The 18,953-nt window shown below is 39.3% G+C and overlaps 1 protein-coding gene across 2 annotated transcripts; it reads right to left on the bottom strand.

Annotated features, from left to right (window-relative positions):
- Positions 1-1,641: 1,641 nt before the first annotated feature.
- Positions 1,642-18,598, bottom strand: LOC100888634. 2 transcript variants are annotated; one of them, XM_011662794.2, is made up of 5 exons: positions 17,777-18,598; positions 8,308-10,053; positions 7,449-7,722; positions 4,066-4,330; positions 1,642-2,310 (listed from the first exon to the last, which is right to left on the bottom strand). In XM_011662794.2, the coding sequence occupies exons 1-4, from the start codon at positions 18,254-18,256 to the stop codon at positions 4,092-4,094; spliced, it is 2,739 nt and encodes a 912-aa protein (XP_011661096.2). In that variant the 5' UTR covers positions 18,257-18,598; the 3' UTR covers positions 1,642-2,310; positions 4,066-4,091. The 2 variants fall into 2 exon arrangements, with proteins under 2 accessions (XP_011661096.2, XP_011661097.2); XM_011662795.2 differs by lacking the exon at positions 17,777-18,598 and adding an exon at positions 12,806-13,548.
- Positions 18,599-18,953: the final 355 nt, after the last annotated feature.

The raw sequence follows: 18,953 nt of genomic DNA, 5'->3' as shown, positions 1-18,953 counted from the left end.
ATGCGATTGCATTGTGAAAGAAACGGTGTGGTATTGATCAGAAAAGGTTGATCATCTAGCATATAAGAATTTGTGTGTATTGCAAGGTTCTGGAATCATCAAAATGATGAGAAATTTGACCACGTCTTGGTAAAGTTACAATCACTGTACACAGAAAGATGTATATGGGACTACACGCACACGTGGCGTAAAAAACCTACCCCCCCCCCCCCCCCCCCGAGTTTACGATGTACATGACATATTTAGAATATGAAGGCATTTGAAGAGCCATGCTTTTCAGGGAACATGTCTTATCTGATGTTCTTCCACACTTGCATACACTGTAATAAAAATGATAACGCTCACAATTTATTTTTTACCTCTTCCCAGAACTCAACCTTCTCTTTAAACATATCGTTTAACAATGTTCAATCTGAGATGCATGGCCCTACGTGTTATCAGTGTCTGTGATATGGTGTTATATTGAAGCCCTAAAAAAATTGCGCTTCAAAATGATCAAGAAGTGCCTCAAAAAAGTAAAATCTTTGAGTGACCGGTTTTACCATACTCGTTTTCCCCAATAGACTGTAGTGTTATGAAAACCATTTGGCAAACGGTTTTCAAAACTTGTAATTCCAATCATAAATATCTTGATAATCAGACGGGCGATCGGCTTGTAAAAGTCATGGAGTTCCTGACTGACCTAAAGGTTTTTAATTATCATTGCAGCATGAGCTAAATCCAGGATTTTGTTTCAGAATCTGAGACAAAGTTACCGGATCCCTTTAAGGTTGTAGGGTAAGGGTTAGGAATTGTGTTTGGTCCAGGGATAAACTTCATTTGTTTCGTATTTAAGATTGACCTCAGAGCAATTTAAGCCGAAGCATGTGACATACAGCCTATGTCTGTGATTTACAGGTATAAAGTTTACCAGGATTAATTTTCTACTATCTACATGTACCATATTTCTATGACTCATACACCTTCCCTACCATTACATGTTCATGGTACTGCCTAATGTATGTTTTTTTTAACAATTGTTTACACTAGAGTGGGCTTGTGACATGTTGATATATGACTTTGATTAGTTCCGTCTATTGTCCGTGCTTCTCATTCATACTGTGTGGAGTTGGCCATCTTCATTTTATCATATGTTTAACGGTGCGTTCAAGCGTCACTTTTTCACAATAAAACACGGTTTTCAAAGCGATCAAGGCTGCGTTCAAGCGTTCAAGCGATTTCAATCAATATTTTGCTGGTCATAAAAATAACTATGTTTCAAACAAGAAATGCCGAAAATGATGCGTTTTGTAAAAAAAAAAAATCATTTGAACACAAGAGAGATCTCAATCATGATTTTACGACATCATTTTTCGTGGCCTGCTTCCGGTTTGGCCGACAGGCGTCCGTAAACCAATTCAGAAAGCGCATGCCGAAGTTATCCTATACTTCCTGGGACCATTAGGGACCATTACGGTTACAGTGATTTAGTTTGCTTTCCTCTTCCCTGGCAGCCAACTGATGCACTCAGAGGACCTCCAGGAAAATTTGCATTTGTAATTAATATTATTATTAATGTTTGTTTACCTATATTTACATTGTTATATTTTTTGTGAATTGCCGAATAAATAGTAAATAAATAAAGTGCGCAGTGTGATGCGCAGTGGCTGGGCTTTAAATGAGTGAAAATCAGCGTTGATGGAAAATCGCTTGAACAATCTCCCGCAGTAACCGTGTTTTGTAATAGCGTTTGATTTGTGATTCTAGCTTCAAAAAATTGCTTGAACGCACCTTATGACTCATACAACTTCCACGTCATCATTATTTCAATGAATGGCCATTAAACATGTATGCATACTTGTTCACCACTACTCTGCTAGAGATGACAAAGGAAAGAACAACCTCAGAATGGTCACACATGATCACGTTATTTCAGTGAAATACAAGGTGTGCACTGTTCAGCTCTGTAGACTTTGTGTTGTTATCAAATATCAAATAACACAGGCTTGTGGCACAATGAACAGGAGTGTGAACAGGAGTCTGAACAGGAGTCTGAATGCTTTCAGTATTCAAATGAATCCTGGCACGGTGAATAGGTGATGCTTCTTTTGTTGTGCACAATGTACTTGATGAGCTACTCACATATCATGTTTGAGAAGATCAACCCGAAGAGGAATCCATACAGTCACCTTGTCTTTATATTACTTTGTATTACTCACTGATGATAAGTTCTATGAGAGGCTTTGAGAGCAAGGGGACTGACGATGACGATGTTCCTGGAATGATTTCATGCTGAATTCGTCTTTGATGTTGTATCTGCATCATGGTGACCTGCGAGATGAATATTGTGATAGGTTTGGTTAAAACCTGGAGTAAAACCTGGAGGGTGTTTCACAAAACTTGTCATCAGTGACAAATGACAGTTTTTGTTATAAGCTACTGAAATCCTTGCTTCTGATTGGTCATCAGCAGATTTGTCTCTGACTTTTGTCATTCTACATTGAAAAAAGGGTTTGTGAAACTCCCCCTGGAGTATTAAAAACATCAGTCATGACACAACAGGAATCCCTGGACTATTCTAGATTTCACATGGCTGCAAGCAACTGAAACATCAAAGTACCAAATGCTTTAATATCTGAAACATTTTCTTTGTGTGCAAAAGAAACAGGCACTGTTTTTGTCTGGCTGAATTGAATTGAAGACAAAACAAACAAGAAACCAAAACAAACAAAAGAACAAATACCATGTCAATATTACCACATAAAAAGATGATTCAAACTACAACACAATTCTATGTGACAAATCTATTTGTAAAAGAAATATACAAATATTTGTTTTCCTAGAATCAAAATCATCGATACTGTTCTCTTTCAAAACAAGCATTATAAGGAAATACGACAACTACCTATGAGCCAAGTGTTACATGACAGAAGGGTATTCCCCCATGCATGATAGTAAAGAGGAAACATACAGAGATTAATTACTATCATAACATAAAACTCTCTAACTCATTGTTTTTAAACTGGAGTACCAGTATTTATTTCTTTCAATTAAGACTTCACAGCAAATGATAGGCATGACTGCTGACCGGCTCTTGTTCGTAAGTGACCACATTGCGGTAAGCCGCACAGCTTTAAAACCACTCTTACTTCGTTCATCTTAGAGAAGCGATACCCATCATTCTGCGGTTTATATACATGTGCGAGTACAAGAAGTCCGACATAGTACACACCGGAGCATTTATTCTGACTCTCTCTCTCTCTTTCAGTGAATTATGAGGGCAGGTCTGTTTCAGTGAATTATGAGGGCTGACAGTATGCGGTATTAAAATTTGCCAATCAAGGGAAAAAGAAATTGTCAGATTTTCAGAGGTTCAAAAATTTCTAGGTGTTCAGAATTCAAACTTTGGCACCAGAATTTTGAATGGGGACGTAATTTGTCAAACACACGCTAAATCCCGTTCCCCCAGCTCTGCCTGTGGATAAATTTGTTGCATTGGTGGTAGATAAACAGGTCCTGTAATACATACTTTTCTTGCCAGAATAAGAGAAATGAACTCAGGTGATTCTAAAGTTTGTTTTTCTCCTTCCCCCCCCCCCCCCCTCCCTGAAATATGCTCCTGGGTAAACTGTGATGACCATTACCTGATAGAGTTGGTAGACACTAGACACTACATACAATCATGGAGATCACACATCTTTGCCAGACAGACCTTGGTCACCATAACAGTCTCATCAGAATGAGACGATGAACTCGAGCAAGAAATTAGTTCAGCAGCCCCCCCCCCCCCCCGCCACCCCCTCGGATACGCCCCTACATAAGGTTAAATGACCCCTACCTGACCTGAGAATACAAATAAATGCTACATCCATTCATAAAGGACACTCATCTGTGCTAGACCGACCTCGGTCACCATACTCTTCTGATCAGGGTGTGTAAGGATGGACTCGGATGGTTCTTTAGCTGTTCCACACTATCCCCCCCCCCCCTTGTATCCCTGCCCTGGATGGAGTGCACACTAACCCCTCCCCCCCCCACCTCCCCCTCCTTGTACCCCTGCCCTGGATAGAGTGTAATGGCCCATACCTGACATGGTTGATAGAGATGAAAGACTACATCCATTCATATAGGACACTCATCTGTGCCAGACAGACCTCGGTCACCATGCTCATCTCACTAGGGTGCGAGGATGAACTCAGATGGTTCCTCAGCTGGTCCACATAGTCGCCCATCTGCAGGAGGCAGATCCTATCATCTTGGGAAAGCTGCTTCCGGCACACTGAAGACCATGGTGAAGAGGACTTGGAAAGAGAGATTGACTTCTTGCCTTGCTCAACCTTGGACAGGTATCCTATCAATAAAGAGAGTGAGAGAGAAGGGGAGAGAGAGAGAGAGGGGTTAGATGATAACAGTTCTAAAAATATAAAACAAGGTAAACGCTCTCGGCGGTCTCGCTTGCATAACGCATTTCAAAATGATAAACCAGAACGTCAATGACGTAGCACTCATCCGCATCTCGCAACAACAAATATCGTAAATTTTATGTGGTACACTTTTGAACTGGTCAAAAAATAAAAATTTGATGCCCTGGAAGGGACATAATTTCATTTCATTTGCATAAAGTACCATAAATAATCAAAGGAGCAAAATCTCACAATTCTGTGTAGAAGTTTAGTGTTCCAAATTTAGCTCTACTAGATACGGCAAACCAAATCAAAATCAGTCAAGAAATGAGGGAAAAGAAGCAATTTTTGTTATTTTTGGAATAAATTTGCATAAATTACCATAATTAATTAATAGAGAGCAACTTCAAAATTCTAAGAAGAAATTGAGTGTACCAAAGTTAGCTCTACGATATAAAGCAAACCAAATCAAAATCGGTCGAGAAGAAGCCTTTTTTGTGATTTCAAATAAATTTGCAAAAATTAGCATAAATAATGAATTTCACGATTCTGTGTAGAAATTTTAAATCCCCTACTAGCCCTATCATATGAAACAATCAGAATCAAAATCTGTTGAAAAAATAACGAAGAAGAAGCATTTTGAAAATCTTGATGTTGATGCCACAACAAAGTCTAAGTTTGTTGACCTTAAATGACCTTTGACCTTAACTTAGTGACCTGAAATTCTACTCACATGATTGGAGAGACTTGATAACCCTATAGTCAAAGTTTTATTGACTAAGAACTTATACTTTCAAAATTATATCAAAAATTCTAAAAAACTTAACCTTAGGGATGATGCTACAACATAGTCCAAATCTGTTGACCTGAAATGACCTTTGACCTTGACTTTGTGATCTAAAATTCTACTCACATGATTGGGGATACTTGATAACCCTATAGTCCAAGTTTCATTGACCAAGAACTTATACTTTCAAAATTATATCAAAAATTCAAAAACTTAACCTTAGGTTAAGTTTTTGATGTTGACGCCGCCACCACCGCCGTCGCCGTCACCGGAAAAGCGGCGCCTATGTCTCGCTTTTTGCTACGCAGGCGAGACAAAAACGACATGAACATTAGCTTAATGGTCTCATTCTCAAAGCTACATTTCTAAATATGCAACTTCATACAATCATGACAAATTAAAAATATTATTTTCAATAGGATTGAGCTATTGCCTTGTTTATCCCACAATCAACATCCTATGAAAAGAAATACATGTAGACGGTATGATGCTAAAGATCCTTGCAATAAAACCATCATTACAAACAAATGGCCTAATCTAAGCCATGTTTGAATTTTTCCATGACCTTGACTCTCGTCTTTTGGCACACGGAAACGCCAGTAGCGTTCAGGTTTGAGTAAATGTGTGGACTGTTTTGTTTATTTTTCTTTTGTTGTCTGTTTTGTTGTTTTAATATAATATTTGACAATTCTAATCTGATTTGTTCAAATGTTTAGTTATTTAATTTTGTTATGAATTGATCTTCAATCGTTCAGTTCCATTTGCTAGGCTGTTTGTCATGTAGTTTCATGTCGTCATGGGCGATTACAAATGATTGATGGGTTAATGTTAAATTGGCAATGATCGGATAAAAGATGACGGCATTCTCCAACTTCAAAGGCTATAACTGAAGTAGTGAGGCGCTACATATAGTATAATTAATGATTGAGACACCTCTTGTATTATACAAAGTTGCTTTTCTATGTCATTTCACACGATTATGACAAATTAACACTACATTTAATAAGGTTTCTAAGAGCCCACAGGGGTATTCTTTCAAAGTGTTCAGCACTATACAAAAAAACAGACAATTAAAATCATCAAAGTATATCCTGTGAAGTTAAAAGTAATGATAATTTGTTTTCAATTATTGAAAGTGGTGCTGAACGACTCTTAGAGACAAAGAGAGAAAGAGAAAGAGAGAGAGAGAGAGAGAAGGCAAGGGAGACAAAGAGAGAGAGAGAGAGAGAGAGAGAGAGAGAGAGAGAGAGAGAGACAAAGAGAGAGAGAGAGAGAGAGAGAGAGAGAGAGAAAGAAGAGAATGAAAAACATTAAGGCTGATCTTATTCTAATAATATAAAAATTGAAGCTTGTGTGTAAATCTATGATTATATCCTGGGCTAATCTAGACCATTTGATTGCATGAAAGTGTAAGTGTGGAAGCAAAATTGTTTTCCCGCTTAAACAATTATCAGGAATGATTGCTTTAACACATTTTCTTTTTAACAAAAGAAAACATAAGTCTTTCAAATTGCAGCCTCTGCCAAGGTAATACGGGGAATTCATCTACTTTTCAATTTATCAAAAACAAGGAAGCATGGAATTTTGCCAACACTGTCTGTCACCTATAATGGTCTATATCAAATAAACGAATTTGTAAACAAAATGTGATCACATAAACCACTGCTTTTCAAGTCTCCCTTGTACAGACTTTATGTCTGTCTCTACTTTCATAAAGTTCTCTGTACACAATCACAATTTGCCAGAGGGGGGGGGGGGGGGGGGGGGGGGGGGGGGGGGGGGGGGGGGGGGGGGGAGGGGGAGTGTTTAAGGAAGACTAAGATCGACTTAAGTTGGACTTGAACTATGGCAGGCCATTCATGCCACTCACCATTGGTATCTCAAGGGACATCACAAATCTACAGAATTTACATTTGTTGATAGTTCATTGTTGAAGGAAAAAAGTTATTTTTGTACATTTAAACTTAATTAAGTTAAATTTAGGACTTGGACTTATACTACGGTAGGCGATTTATGCCCTTATAACATCTTGAACCAGATGTGAATTCGGTATATAAAAGATATATGGACTGCTTTAATGTTCGAAGCATACATGTAGCTGTTTCTGTACTGCCCCGGCATGCCTCAGGGTCTTAGCAGGATGTAACGTCTCCTTGAGCCTATAGAAACAGCGATGTCTCTCATAGCAGTCAATATATCTATACTATTGCCCTGCAGTTATTATATAGCAGTCGATAGTAAAGTTGTTAGATCCTACAGTAACCAAGCTGTGTACTCACCACTGCAGCATCTGAGGTAACTCTGCAGCATGACAAGCAGAAGATATGCCATCTCTTCTTTACCGCCCCTGCTAAACCCAGTCTCGATCACTTCATCCTCCTCCTCCTCATCATTGGTGTTCACCGAGGTCGGTCTTGGCAGGAAGAGGAAGTACTCCTGGACGATTCTTGAGATAGAGATATTATCTCTTGATAGACTGAAGATCTTGGATTCAAAGTGTGTGTTGAAGATCAGGTCACTGAGTTTGAGTCTAAGCCACGGCTGTTGGAGCGTCTGTAGATGGATCATACAGAAAAATGGTTGAAAATAGAAATAGCACGAAAAATAAATGGAAGCCCCTACCTTGCTTCTTCCCCTAACCATGTAACCATTTAACAAAGTCAATCATTCAGATAACCTATACATTGCATCCATCCAATACATGTAAAACACAAATTAAAATGCTCAGGGGCCAAACTTGGTCAAATGTAAATTTAAATTGATCTTGATGACTTGTGATAATACTATATCTCCCAGTATGGGTGATGATAATGTCGGGCACTAAATTTAGAGTCTGTGGATTAAGAGTTCTTGGTATATATTATACATCACATTTGGCCTTTGCCATTAATACATTTGAGGTCAACTCTCCGTAGAAGAGGATACATACAGTACATAAATATATAAATGAATTGATGTTTTGCACTGTCAGTAATTGATGTTCAAGACTGTTGTATCAAGTGTAAATGGTACACACATCCATTTACTTTATTGATATATTATTACTGTATGCAATGTTGTTGAGTTTTATTTTCAATTTAAAAAATATACCCCCCCCCCCAAAAAAAAAAAGTGTAAATGGTACATTGACTGGATTACCTCAAACACAAGTCTCAGCTGCGGTAGTCCTTTAAGGCCACAGCTGTTCAGTTCATCAACAGTCCTTTGGACGTATGTCTTCAGGGTCAAAGAGGTTGCCATCCTAAAGCTCAACTCCAACAGCTTTCCAAGCAAAGGAAGGACATAGTTCCTGTGGCAAGCACTGTCTGGGCATCCACAACTAACCACTGTTGAACAGGAAGTAGATGCCTCAAATCCCTGCAATGGTTCTAATTCAGAAACTACCTTGTGGATCCAGTCAACAACTTCTCTGCAATTGTTCCTGCAGATTTCTGGGTTAAGAATGGAGAAGGCAAAGGACTTCTTCAGTGTTTTCCATCTTGCTTTACGCTCTACATCATCCTCAAGAACGGACACAAGGAAGTGTAAAGACAGCAGGTCTATGTGCCACTTAATAGCTGGTGATGCGCTATTATCCAGACTATCTTTTGATGGTGAACTAACTAGAGTGGTTGCTACAGATTTGATGAGATTCCATTCCATAGGAAAGTCCCTAGAACTTGGATGATGTAGGTGTTGGATGTTCTTGAGGCATCTGTAGACTACCGAGGCTTCTAAAGAACTACTGCTGCACTTTCTCAAGGTGTCATGGAAAAGGTCCTGAAGAAGCTGTGGTGGTGGTTTATGATTCGTTGTTGTGAATTGCGCTATCAAGTTCACCGCTGCCTGAGTGAACTCTTCCTCATGGCAGGCATACACTGTGTTTCGCTTGTCCTGGCTGAAGGGCTTACTAATACACTGACTGTGTTGAAAGTTCCTCACAGAAAGATCACTAGCCTTTGTATCTCCTGATGGGGACAAGAAAGACACCCAACATGCATCTGTTGGCTGCTCCACCCTTTCACCCAAATCTGCCGAAGAATGTCTTGAGCGATCACTACCAGGGGGTGTTGAATCAGGGGGTGATGAGGGCCATACATGTTCTTGTGGTGGTGATCTTTCAACATCATGTACTTGTAGTGGTGATCTTTCAACATCATTTCCACACAAAAGTTGTTCATTGTAGCTGGATGTAAACTCCGGTAAATCACTGGAGTCTGAATCTGCACCTTTATTATCATCATCATCACGGGGAGTATAATGACGTGAGGAATTACTCAGTGGCTCCGCTTGGATCAGATTCGGTGGTTCACAAAAGAATGTCTCATCACGGTCAATCTCTGCATCCGCATTGCTTGTATAGCTAGCATGATGTAGGGATTGATGGAAACTTTCTTTCCTGTGATCAGAGTCGGAACCTAAACAAATCACATCCGAGTCGCTTGATCTGCGCCTTGGGGAGCTTTTAGTTCTCACATCTCTCTCATCATCGTCTGGAGAGCTGTCGGATATGGTGAAAATCTTCTCAAATTGTGGCGAACTGGTAGTTCTTCTTTCATTGACAAGCACAGGCTCATAATTGATCTCATTATTTGATATTGCTTCTGAATCTGATGACAGTGACATTTTCTTTCGCCTCTTCACTGGAATCCCATCGTCTCTTCCGATAAGGGAAGGGTGAATCAATGCACGGATATTAAAATTCATATCCACAGGTATCAAACCGCCGTTCATACTAAGGCTCTTCCTTCTTGTGAGTAACGAGATGTCATTCGATGTCAAATGCTGATGCGCTTTCTTGTAAGACCCCATATTCTCCTGATTGAGAGGTTTCATTTTGTGTCCGGACCTCTTATGTCGGTGGTGATGAGGTTTCTTCGTCGGCCTGAAGATCACAGCACCCTCCTGCAAATGTCAGGGGGAAAAAAAGAAGAAAAAAATACACGATGTCAGTGCTACTCATCAAAGGGCATCATGGTCTGAGCATTATCTTATGTCAACTGTTGGGAGTAGCAAAGCACGTACACCTGTACATGTACTCCCAAATCACAAAACTGCATGTGCATGAAATGTTCATGAATTTCAGGACTGATTTCAAATGTAAAGTGAATCACAAACGTAACAGTTTTTGAGATTTGTGAAAATTGCTTTCATTCACAAATAGTGAACATTTTAGGTTGCAAAAGTATCTAGTTTTACAGAATTATAATGCAGGATAACTAATACATTGTTGAACAAGTTGATGATGAGGGTTTAAATCATGAATTTGTACTGTGTAGGAATACCGGGTTGACTGGGATCAACATTTGGAAAGTGTCTTGATATATAAAATCTCTATTTCCGTGAATTATGCAGAGTGCATTTTCATTTCATGTCATTGCTTCTGTTGTACAATTAAAGTCGCTTCCTCTTCTTTTTGTGGGTTTTCTCTCATCAATTTCTCTGTGTTTGATCAGTATACCCAGTATTTTACTTCTGACTAATGAATAATAAACTTCAATGAAGCAAATCAGTAAGTATTACAATTTGACGCATTTCATTGTAATGTACACTTTGACAGTTACTGTATGTATTGTCACAGTACGTGTAATAGATAGTACCTTCTTCTATAGCTCTCTCCCTCTCTCTCTCTTTCTTCCTCTCTCTCCCCTTCATCAAATTACATGTACCTGGAGGTCGTTGTAAATCATGAAGTTCATGACAATAAACCCATAAATCAAATTCTCATTGGGTTATCTACTACATGTAAAGTGTACATGTATAATAGAACTACCCTAAAACGGTAAATAATATCAGGTCAATAGAAATGGCTGGTATAAATTGTATGTATAGTTACTGTATAAACATGTACCGGTAGTTATTATTAAAAACCGCTGAGGTATACTGCGGCATATCTGAACGAGCATGTCATACAATCATGGTCTTTCTTCCTTCCGTCGCCGTTTTTATTACCACTTTGTAAAAGGGAAGATATGAGCAAGCCTGATTCAACTTTCAAGCCATTATCTGAAAGCTCTTTCACAGGCTGCTCTTTCAACACCCAGACAATAGTGTGTTTAACAGAACAAATTACATAGTCTGCATAGCAAAATAAAATCTTTTGTTCAGAACTCACATCAAAGGTATAATATACTGTATGTAGGAGTACAGAGTTAGATGTAATTTGATATACTGTACAATGTACATGTACACTGCTTGCTATCTCTGTGTTAATGACAGATCAATTATCTTCAGATGTTGGGGTTCGTAATCAGATAATAAATAAGTACTCCAAAGGCGCGTCTTCATCATCTCGAGATCGCCAAATAGCCCGCTATTGCTGAATTGGGAAATAACCCCGATGTTACAAATCGCATCTTCATCAGCTCGAGATTCGACCTCGAAACTTGAAACTCGACCTTGAGAAATTAGCTCAAGATATTTTGCTCAGCGTTCACGCATAGTGCGAGTCTTCTGTCTGGTGAAGACGCACCGGACAAATAGCTGGATATTTTGCAAACTATCCAAAGATATCTTGGGATGACAATCCTGACCAAATATCCCGCTAATTGCAACTTCGGGCTAATGAAATCGCAAATTAGCTGGATAGTTTGCAATCGGGATAGTTCAAATAGCAGGATATTTGGCAATCTCGAGCTAGTGAACACAGGCCTGGAGAAATATTTCCAGACAGAACTGAAGGCTCAAGAACATGTCACATGTTTTTTATTTTGTTATTAATTATCTCAAAAATTCTTAACATATTGTTCTCATATATTAATTTCTCCTTTTTTTCTGACATTTCTATTTCATTTTTCTTTTACATGGTCGTGATCAATGCAAGGTACTCGTGTAGTACCTTTATTACACAATCTTACTTCAATAGAAAGCAGGCTTTTTGTCTTCTGGCATTCACTGTAAAACTGCCCTTCACATGTCATTACTCCCTAAAAAGCCAGCTCATAAATAGCTTCTAACGCATGTCCCCAAAAGATCCACAGATCTTTTACACGATACATGTACATGTAGATACGTCCCACTTGTGAATTTTAGAATAATCACTGCCGAAGTGATGGATACCTTTCATGAATACCTTTTGTTTGCCTCTTGAGAAGAATACTTCAACCAGTGAATCAGATGAATATACTGTCGGTCAATAAATGAATACTGATTACATAACTTTCATAGGCATGATGCCAGTATTTGCCTCGATGGGTTTTACAATTTGGGAACTAATGACCTTTTTTTCTGCCCATGCATAGAAAGTATTTACGAACTGGCTTCAACACCTCAAAGTGACCATTATATGGCACGATACCCTATGAGGGCCTCAGCCATGGACACTGGATCATCTAATCTTCTTCAAATATATTTATAGTTATACTAGTGCATTCACTGACTGTGTGTACAATGATACCTTGTTGGAGCTATAAACATGTAGCTCAATGGAATATGAAGAGAAGAAAATTACTACATGTATATGAGTCGGTGGCAGATAAGGAAGGGGGCACAACAGGTCCATGTCTCATCCCCTCCTCCCCCCCCCCTCACACCCAAAGTACATAAATATCAAAAGAAATAATGAATCCCTTCCATGAGTAATTAATGGAATTCTGCCCCCTCCCTTTATTTGACAAAATACTACATGTACTGTAGCTCTGCCCCAGTTGGTACTTACCAGTGTGCCCGAACCATAATAATCCAACACTGGTAGCTCATTATCGGTAGATGTAGCACCCATGTTTACTACTGCTAGCACGTATCACATACAGTACAAACAAATTTATTTCCTCGTTTAAGCTTCCCTCATGCTCACTTGCAAACCATTTTCCAAATATAAACACGTCATCCGTGTATGCAACTGGTATTCAGGCATACTTCCTGCAAATTTACATGTAGCACTGTGTCCCAATCAAACATTGGTGTAGATATTCCAAATATCGGAAGTAATATTCATTGCATGATGAGGACAATGTGAATCCAACACGATATCGAAGAAACAGCATGGTCCAAAAGAGTAAATATACCAGAGAATAAATATTCAACAGCACCAAAGAAGCAGTATACAAATCATGCTGTAGGTAACCAATTTCCTCTGACATTGGTCATGCTTAATTAATGCAAAATGGATCTTATAACAATTAATGAAGAGTCCATCCTAGTAGTATTCGAGCCACACACATGTACATACAGTGTTAATTGTGTGCAATCAAGCCAGATTGATACTACTACCAGAATGTATGAAAACAACCGAGAGGTATTTATCATTGTGGGCGGACACCTTTGTACTCAGACTAATATTCATTGTAATATCCAGCCAATCACAAATAGACAGGTTGCTCTACCCGTTCTGCTTCAACATATTGCTTTCAGACTCTCTCATTCTCATTCAGATTCTACATACTTGTACATTCGTGTATGTTTGATTCTCTCTCTCTCTCTCTTTCTCTCTCTCTCTTTCTCTCTCTCTCTGTGCATGGAGCAAAATGTTTTTATTGCATTGCTTTATTTCCCCTTTTCTCTCTCTCTCTCTCTCTCTCTCTCTCTCTCTTGAATCTCCCCCTCTTCTTCAGTTTCCTGTTTTATTGTGCATGGTAATATCCATGGACTTTGATATGTACCATGTCATACCATGGGCCCAGCAGTACACCTCTCTCTCTCTCTCTCTCTCTCTCTGGCAGATATTGCATCATCTCTGTGGTTTTCTGTAAAGAGGGGTTTTTTTGTATGGAGACCTACATGGTACAGTAAACATCTTCAATAACAGAAGGTGCTGCTGTAAATGTATGTATTTTGTTGACTACTGTATGTACATGTAGGGCCCCACTCATGAGCTTTAAGTTTCTAAAGGGGTCCTAAAACCATTCAGTTTATGATGTACACTGTACATTTAATCAAGTTATACCCTTTTCTAACTGCACTGATTTTGATCGGATGCATCCGGACGCATCCGATGAAACGGTCAGTTAGAAAGCAACAGAGGAGAAAAAGGTGATTAAATAGCCGATGAAAAGAAGAGAAATAGGCGATTAAATTCTCCTGCTCAAGAGCAGGAGAAATTCTCATTCTATCGGTGTGACACCGATGAAACGGCCAGTTAAAAAACGTTCAGGAGAAAAAGGCGATTAAACCAGCGATTAAAATGGTCAAAGGTCGCAGTATACGCACGCTTTATCGTAATCAGCTGTGTTTATTGACTTATGGTTGAACATGCTGCATGCTAGCTAGATGGAGCGCGGGCTTAATAATTACGCAATAATTCTTCACTTCCGGCAAGGGCTCGCCACAGCGAGTGAATTTCACCGGCAGTTAGAAAGCGACAGGGGGAAAACTGCGGTCATCGGTGTGACTCCGATAGAACCCAGTTAGAAAGCAGTATTAGAGTATGTTGATTGATGTACTAATACCAGTCTCCTTACTTCGCATCTGGCCAGCTGAGATACGCTCCATTGTGTAGTACCGGATTATTTTTCACTTCTGTTCTCATTCATTTGCTTGGCACCCCAATTGCGGAGTTAGCACCACAATTGCGGGGTTAGCCCTGCTATTTTGCAGGGCCAGCTAACCCGTACTATAGGTGGGGCTATAGCCCACTTCGGTAAATACGAGTCTGAACAGAAAGTGGAATAAGCTTAACCCCTGACTATAGGTGGGGCTAAAACCCCTCCTTAACCCCACCTATAGTACGGGGTTAAGCAAAATTTTGCCAGTGTGAAAACAGTAAGAGATACTTTCATGATAATCATGACAAGTCAAACACCAAATCCACGTAACCATTTATCTCGACCCCAAAGCAGACCTTCAATTCGGTTCCTTTTGGGAGCAAACTTTATATAACAGAGCACAAAGAAAACCATAACATAAAGTGAATGGCCCCTGATTGAACCCATGATCATCTGGGCGTGTTCACACCGGTCTAAATCTACAGCGCTACATGTACATCTGTATGTACTTTGTATTTCATATTAAAGGGATCCGGTAACATTGTCTTGCATCCTTTTAAAAAATCTTTGATTTAGCTCATGCTGCAATGATAAACCTTTAGGTCAGTCAGGAACCCCATGACTTCTACAAGCCGATCAGCTGTCTGATTATCAAGATATTTATGATTGAAAATCGAAATCAAATTTTGCGTAAGCCAAACGGGTTTCATAACTCTACAGTCTATTGGGGAAAACGAGTATGGTAAAACCGGTCACTCGAAGGTTCTTACTTTTTTGAGGCACTTCTTGATCATTTTAAAGCGGAGTTTTTTTTAGGGCTTAAATATAACACCATATCACAAGACACTGATAACACGTAGGGTCGTGCATCCCAGATTTAACATTGATAAACGATCCCTTTAAAGAGTACATGTATGTATAGAGACCGAGATGAATTATTGATTCACATACATGTACATGTACATGTACAGAGATGCACGTGGGGTCTGTTTACTAACCATTGTAACCAAGCCCATTATATATATACATACAGTATAAGGGTTGTTTTGTGGGTTTTTCATTGTAATCGTTAGGTATGACTAATTGAGCACTATCAAAGCATAACAGAAGAAAAAGAATCAGCGACCCAATTTTAGGTACAGTAGGAAAGCTTCTGAGCTTTGTTAGTGCTTCTCTTGCATAACAAGCAAAAAGGACTCTTCAATTCGATTCAAATCCATGATTTATCCATCTTATTAACATTACATACGGAACATGCAAAGTCCATATACACATGTATGAAGACTGTATACATTTGAAATAGCATTACTTTTAAGTATAAATGGCACTCCTTGCAGCTTCTCGTCTCACCTACATATGTACATGTATATGTACATGTACGGTACATGTACAATCCCAGTATAGCTTCTTGAGTGAGCTGCTAAAGGGAGTACTCCATCAATAATAATGATAATAATATTCAGTTCTTTTATAGTGCATAACACATTACAGGATAGCATGTCCCTATGCGCTTTAAATAGAAAAGAAGTATAGTGATAGAATTGGATTGGGTAAAGCTGTTCAAAAATCATGAGGATGCTTTACAAATTAATCAGATATTTCATTCTGTTATATATAAAAGAGTGGGATTTCTGAAAACTGTACCTTTATTGAAAGAAGAGACTCTCTATCTCTATCATATCATGGTATTTCCTTCAAGCTTGGAGGTTGATTGTAACATTTTTCCTGTTCATTGACATTGCAATTCTAGTGCTCTCTTTTGATGTTGGTTCATAGCTCTAGTACAAACAAGGCTCGACGGGCGATTCCCCCCCCCCCCCCAAGCTACATGTAATCACCGCCGTCAGGTTGCTCATGGGGGTGATTGCAAAATTAAAAATCGCCCCTCTTGAATTATAAATAAAGATTAGCTTTTCTTTACACAATATTGAGTTTCAAACATTAAATCAATAAAATGGAACTATGGAAGTACATTCATTGTACATGTCAGATTAGCATGCAGGATTTCTCGCTCAATTTTTTTTGGTTTCTGGAGGCCGCCATATATCGCCCATCTCCACATCTCTATGAGTATTACAAACAACGGAAGCTCACAGTGCAGTACAGTGCAGCCGTCAGCAGCGGCTATACCACGCTGATAGTAGGCATACAGGTGTGCACGCTTCCGCGCCATATCTGCTGGAGCTAGAGGCGATCGCAAGGACCAAAACATGGAGAAGTTTCTTGTTGTAAGAGGGAAAATGCTGACTTGAATAAATGATAATAATGAAATAGCAAAGAATTTGGGATTATCATGGATGATGGTTACCAATTAAATGAAAATTTACAAGTATTTAAAAAAAAAAAACATGGACAAAAAAGCAATTTGAGGCTTGAGTACATACATATCCTTCAATACTGAAGGTTATTGCAGATGCTGTATGTATTGGCCTGATTGGGGCGTGCAGGTGGACCACTACACCGGGGTTCCCTCTACTCTTATACGAATAGTGCAATGGGTTCTTAACGTGCAAGGGTGGTGACTCTCCTGTACACGGGGCCTCTATTTGATGTCCTATCTGAGGGACGGAGTGTTTTACACTAACATAGTCTGCGTCTATGAAGAGGCACGTTAACACACAATCCAGGCTTCAGACATCCGTCTGGGTGGGAGTCGAACCAGGGATCTTTGGTTCGAAATTTCCAGTATTAAACTAAGTTTATTTAAGGAAGTTTCTTTTACGGGAAAAAATTGTTGGCGCTAGTTCAGAATCCCATTGTACAGCAGTTTGCCGTGAAACCTGTGAGAAAGTGTTATTATAATGTCTTCATTTTTAGGAAAACTACTCCCAAAGAGTCAAGAAAATTGACATGAAACAGGTAAGAAACATAACTACTTTTAATTAAAGTACCATTATTTGAACAATTGTTGAAGATTTAGATTTTTGGTACGGTCAAAGTTTGGATACGACAATGTCGTCAAAGAAGATGAAGATGAAATACCAGGCAGTAGTGCCTGGCACTAGTACTAGTGGCAGTACATTGCAATTTTGAAGAAGTCAAGATTACTGGGCATGTACAGTTAAGCAAAGTTAAGCTGATCAGAGATATAGATCTAGAGTCTAGAGTCTATTTATAGGAATTTTCTTTTAGTTTTATATCAAAAATAGGTCTAGACCCTAAGTTCAAAAGATAACAATTGTCTCCTTAATTGTTCATCAAATTACCTGCATCCTCTTTGACTTTATTTCAGTTGCTCTGCCATGACTTGAAGTTGAACTTGAAAGTGAAACCAGATCATTCAATTGCTGCTTAGCAATGCCAATGCTGCTGGACTTTGTACCCTGATATTTAGTTTCTCCTGATGTTGTAGCCCGATGATTGTGGTATTTGATGCATCTGATCTCTGTCTTAAGATCCTCTGCAGTTAGTTCTTGACCTGGATCTAGATCTGTTTCTGATTCACTAGAAGTAGAAATCCAAGACTGCCGATTGAGACGTTGCCGGTGGCCCTGGCTAGAGCTGCCGGCGCTGTCGGCGCCAGGGTTGATGCTTCGGCGATCATCGTGTTTGTTACGTATTCGACTTCGAGGTCTCTTTCCTGAGACACGTTTGCTTTCGTGAGAATCAAGCTCAGCAGCTTCTTCATCATCATCAGTGTCGTATCCAAGACTTTCAGATTCACTTTCAGACTCTGATGTTGCCATGGCCAACGGCAAATTCTGCTACCTGTAGATCTACTAGAACTGTTAGAACTTGATCTTGATTTTTTGATGAGCGTCAAATTTCAATGATCATGTCCGTCGTCAAGGGCAGCTCGGTCAAGCTCGTCTACAAAACTGACTGGGCTGGGTGAGAGGCATGCCATCCATGCATGCATGAGATGCACTCCAAGTTGTCTCCTCGATATATCAAAGTTATCCTCAAATCTGATCCAATGTGGACTTGTGTCACTGTTCGATGTTGGTTATTCAAATCATGGCTACACTAGACTAGATCTAGAGGGACACTCCATGTTCAAACAAACGGAAACCTAGATGGAGTTAAGCCTAAGGGCTAAGGCGCCGGGAATCACGTAACAATTAGTACCGTATACGTACAGAAGATCGGTCAACGCAGCCACCGGACAACTCGACCCTAAATTAACCGACCACATACCCTGGATCATTCGACCCCATCGAGTTGTCTCGGTACAGGGCCTTGAAAACAAACACATACATTGTAATTTATAACAACAGCTAATTTGATTTTTCTCAAGAAAGAAGGAAATAAAAATACCCGGGGGAGGAGATACTTACATATTAAGACATACAGGGATGTGCCGCTCTAATGGGACGCTTTTTTACACACAAAAACTCACAAAGCCTTAAACATGGGTCCGTTTTTCAAAATTTCAAAAAATTT

Source organism: Strongylocentrotus purpuratus, unplaced genomic scaffold (assembly GCF_000002235.5).
Source record: "Strongylocentrotus purpuratus isolate Spur 01 unplaced genomic scaffold, Spur_5.0 spur5_scaffold_15, whole genome shotgun sequence".
Lineage (NCBI taxonomy): Eukaryota > Metazoa > Echinodermata > Echinoidea > Camarodonta > Strongylocentrotidae > Strongylocentrotus > Strongylocentrotus purpuratus.
Note: the sequence above shows the minus strand (reverse complement) of the source record. Positions and strands in the feature narration are given on the sequence as shown.

Coding starts and splice junctions, on each gene's coding strand:
- LOC100888634 (XM_011662794.2), bottom strand. CDS start 18,256: ATGGCAACATCAGAGTCTGAAAGTGAATCTGAAAGTCTTGGATACGAC. Junction 7,723..8,307: donor AGCTGAGACTTGTGTTTGAG/GTAATCCAGTCA, acceptor ATCCATCTACAG/ACGCTCCAACAGCCGTGGCT. Junction 4,331..7,448: donor TTACCTCAGATGCTGCAGTG/GTGAGTACACAG, acceptor CTTTATTGATAG/GATACCTGTCCAAGGTTGAG.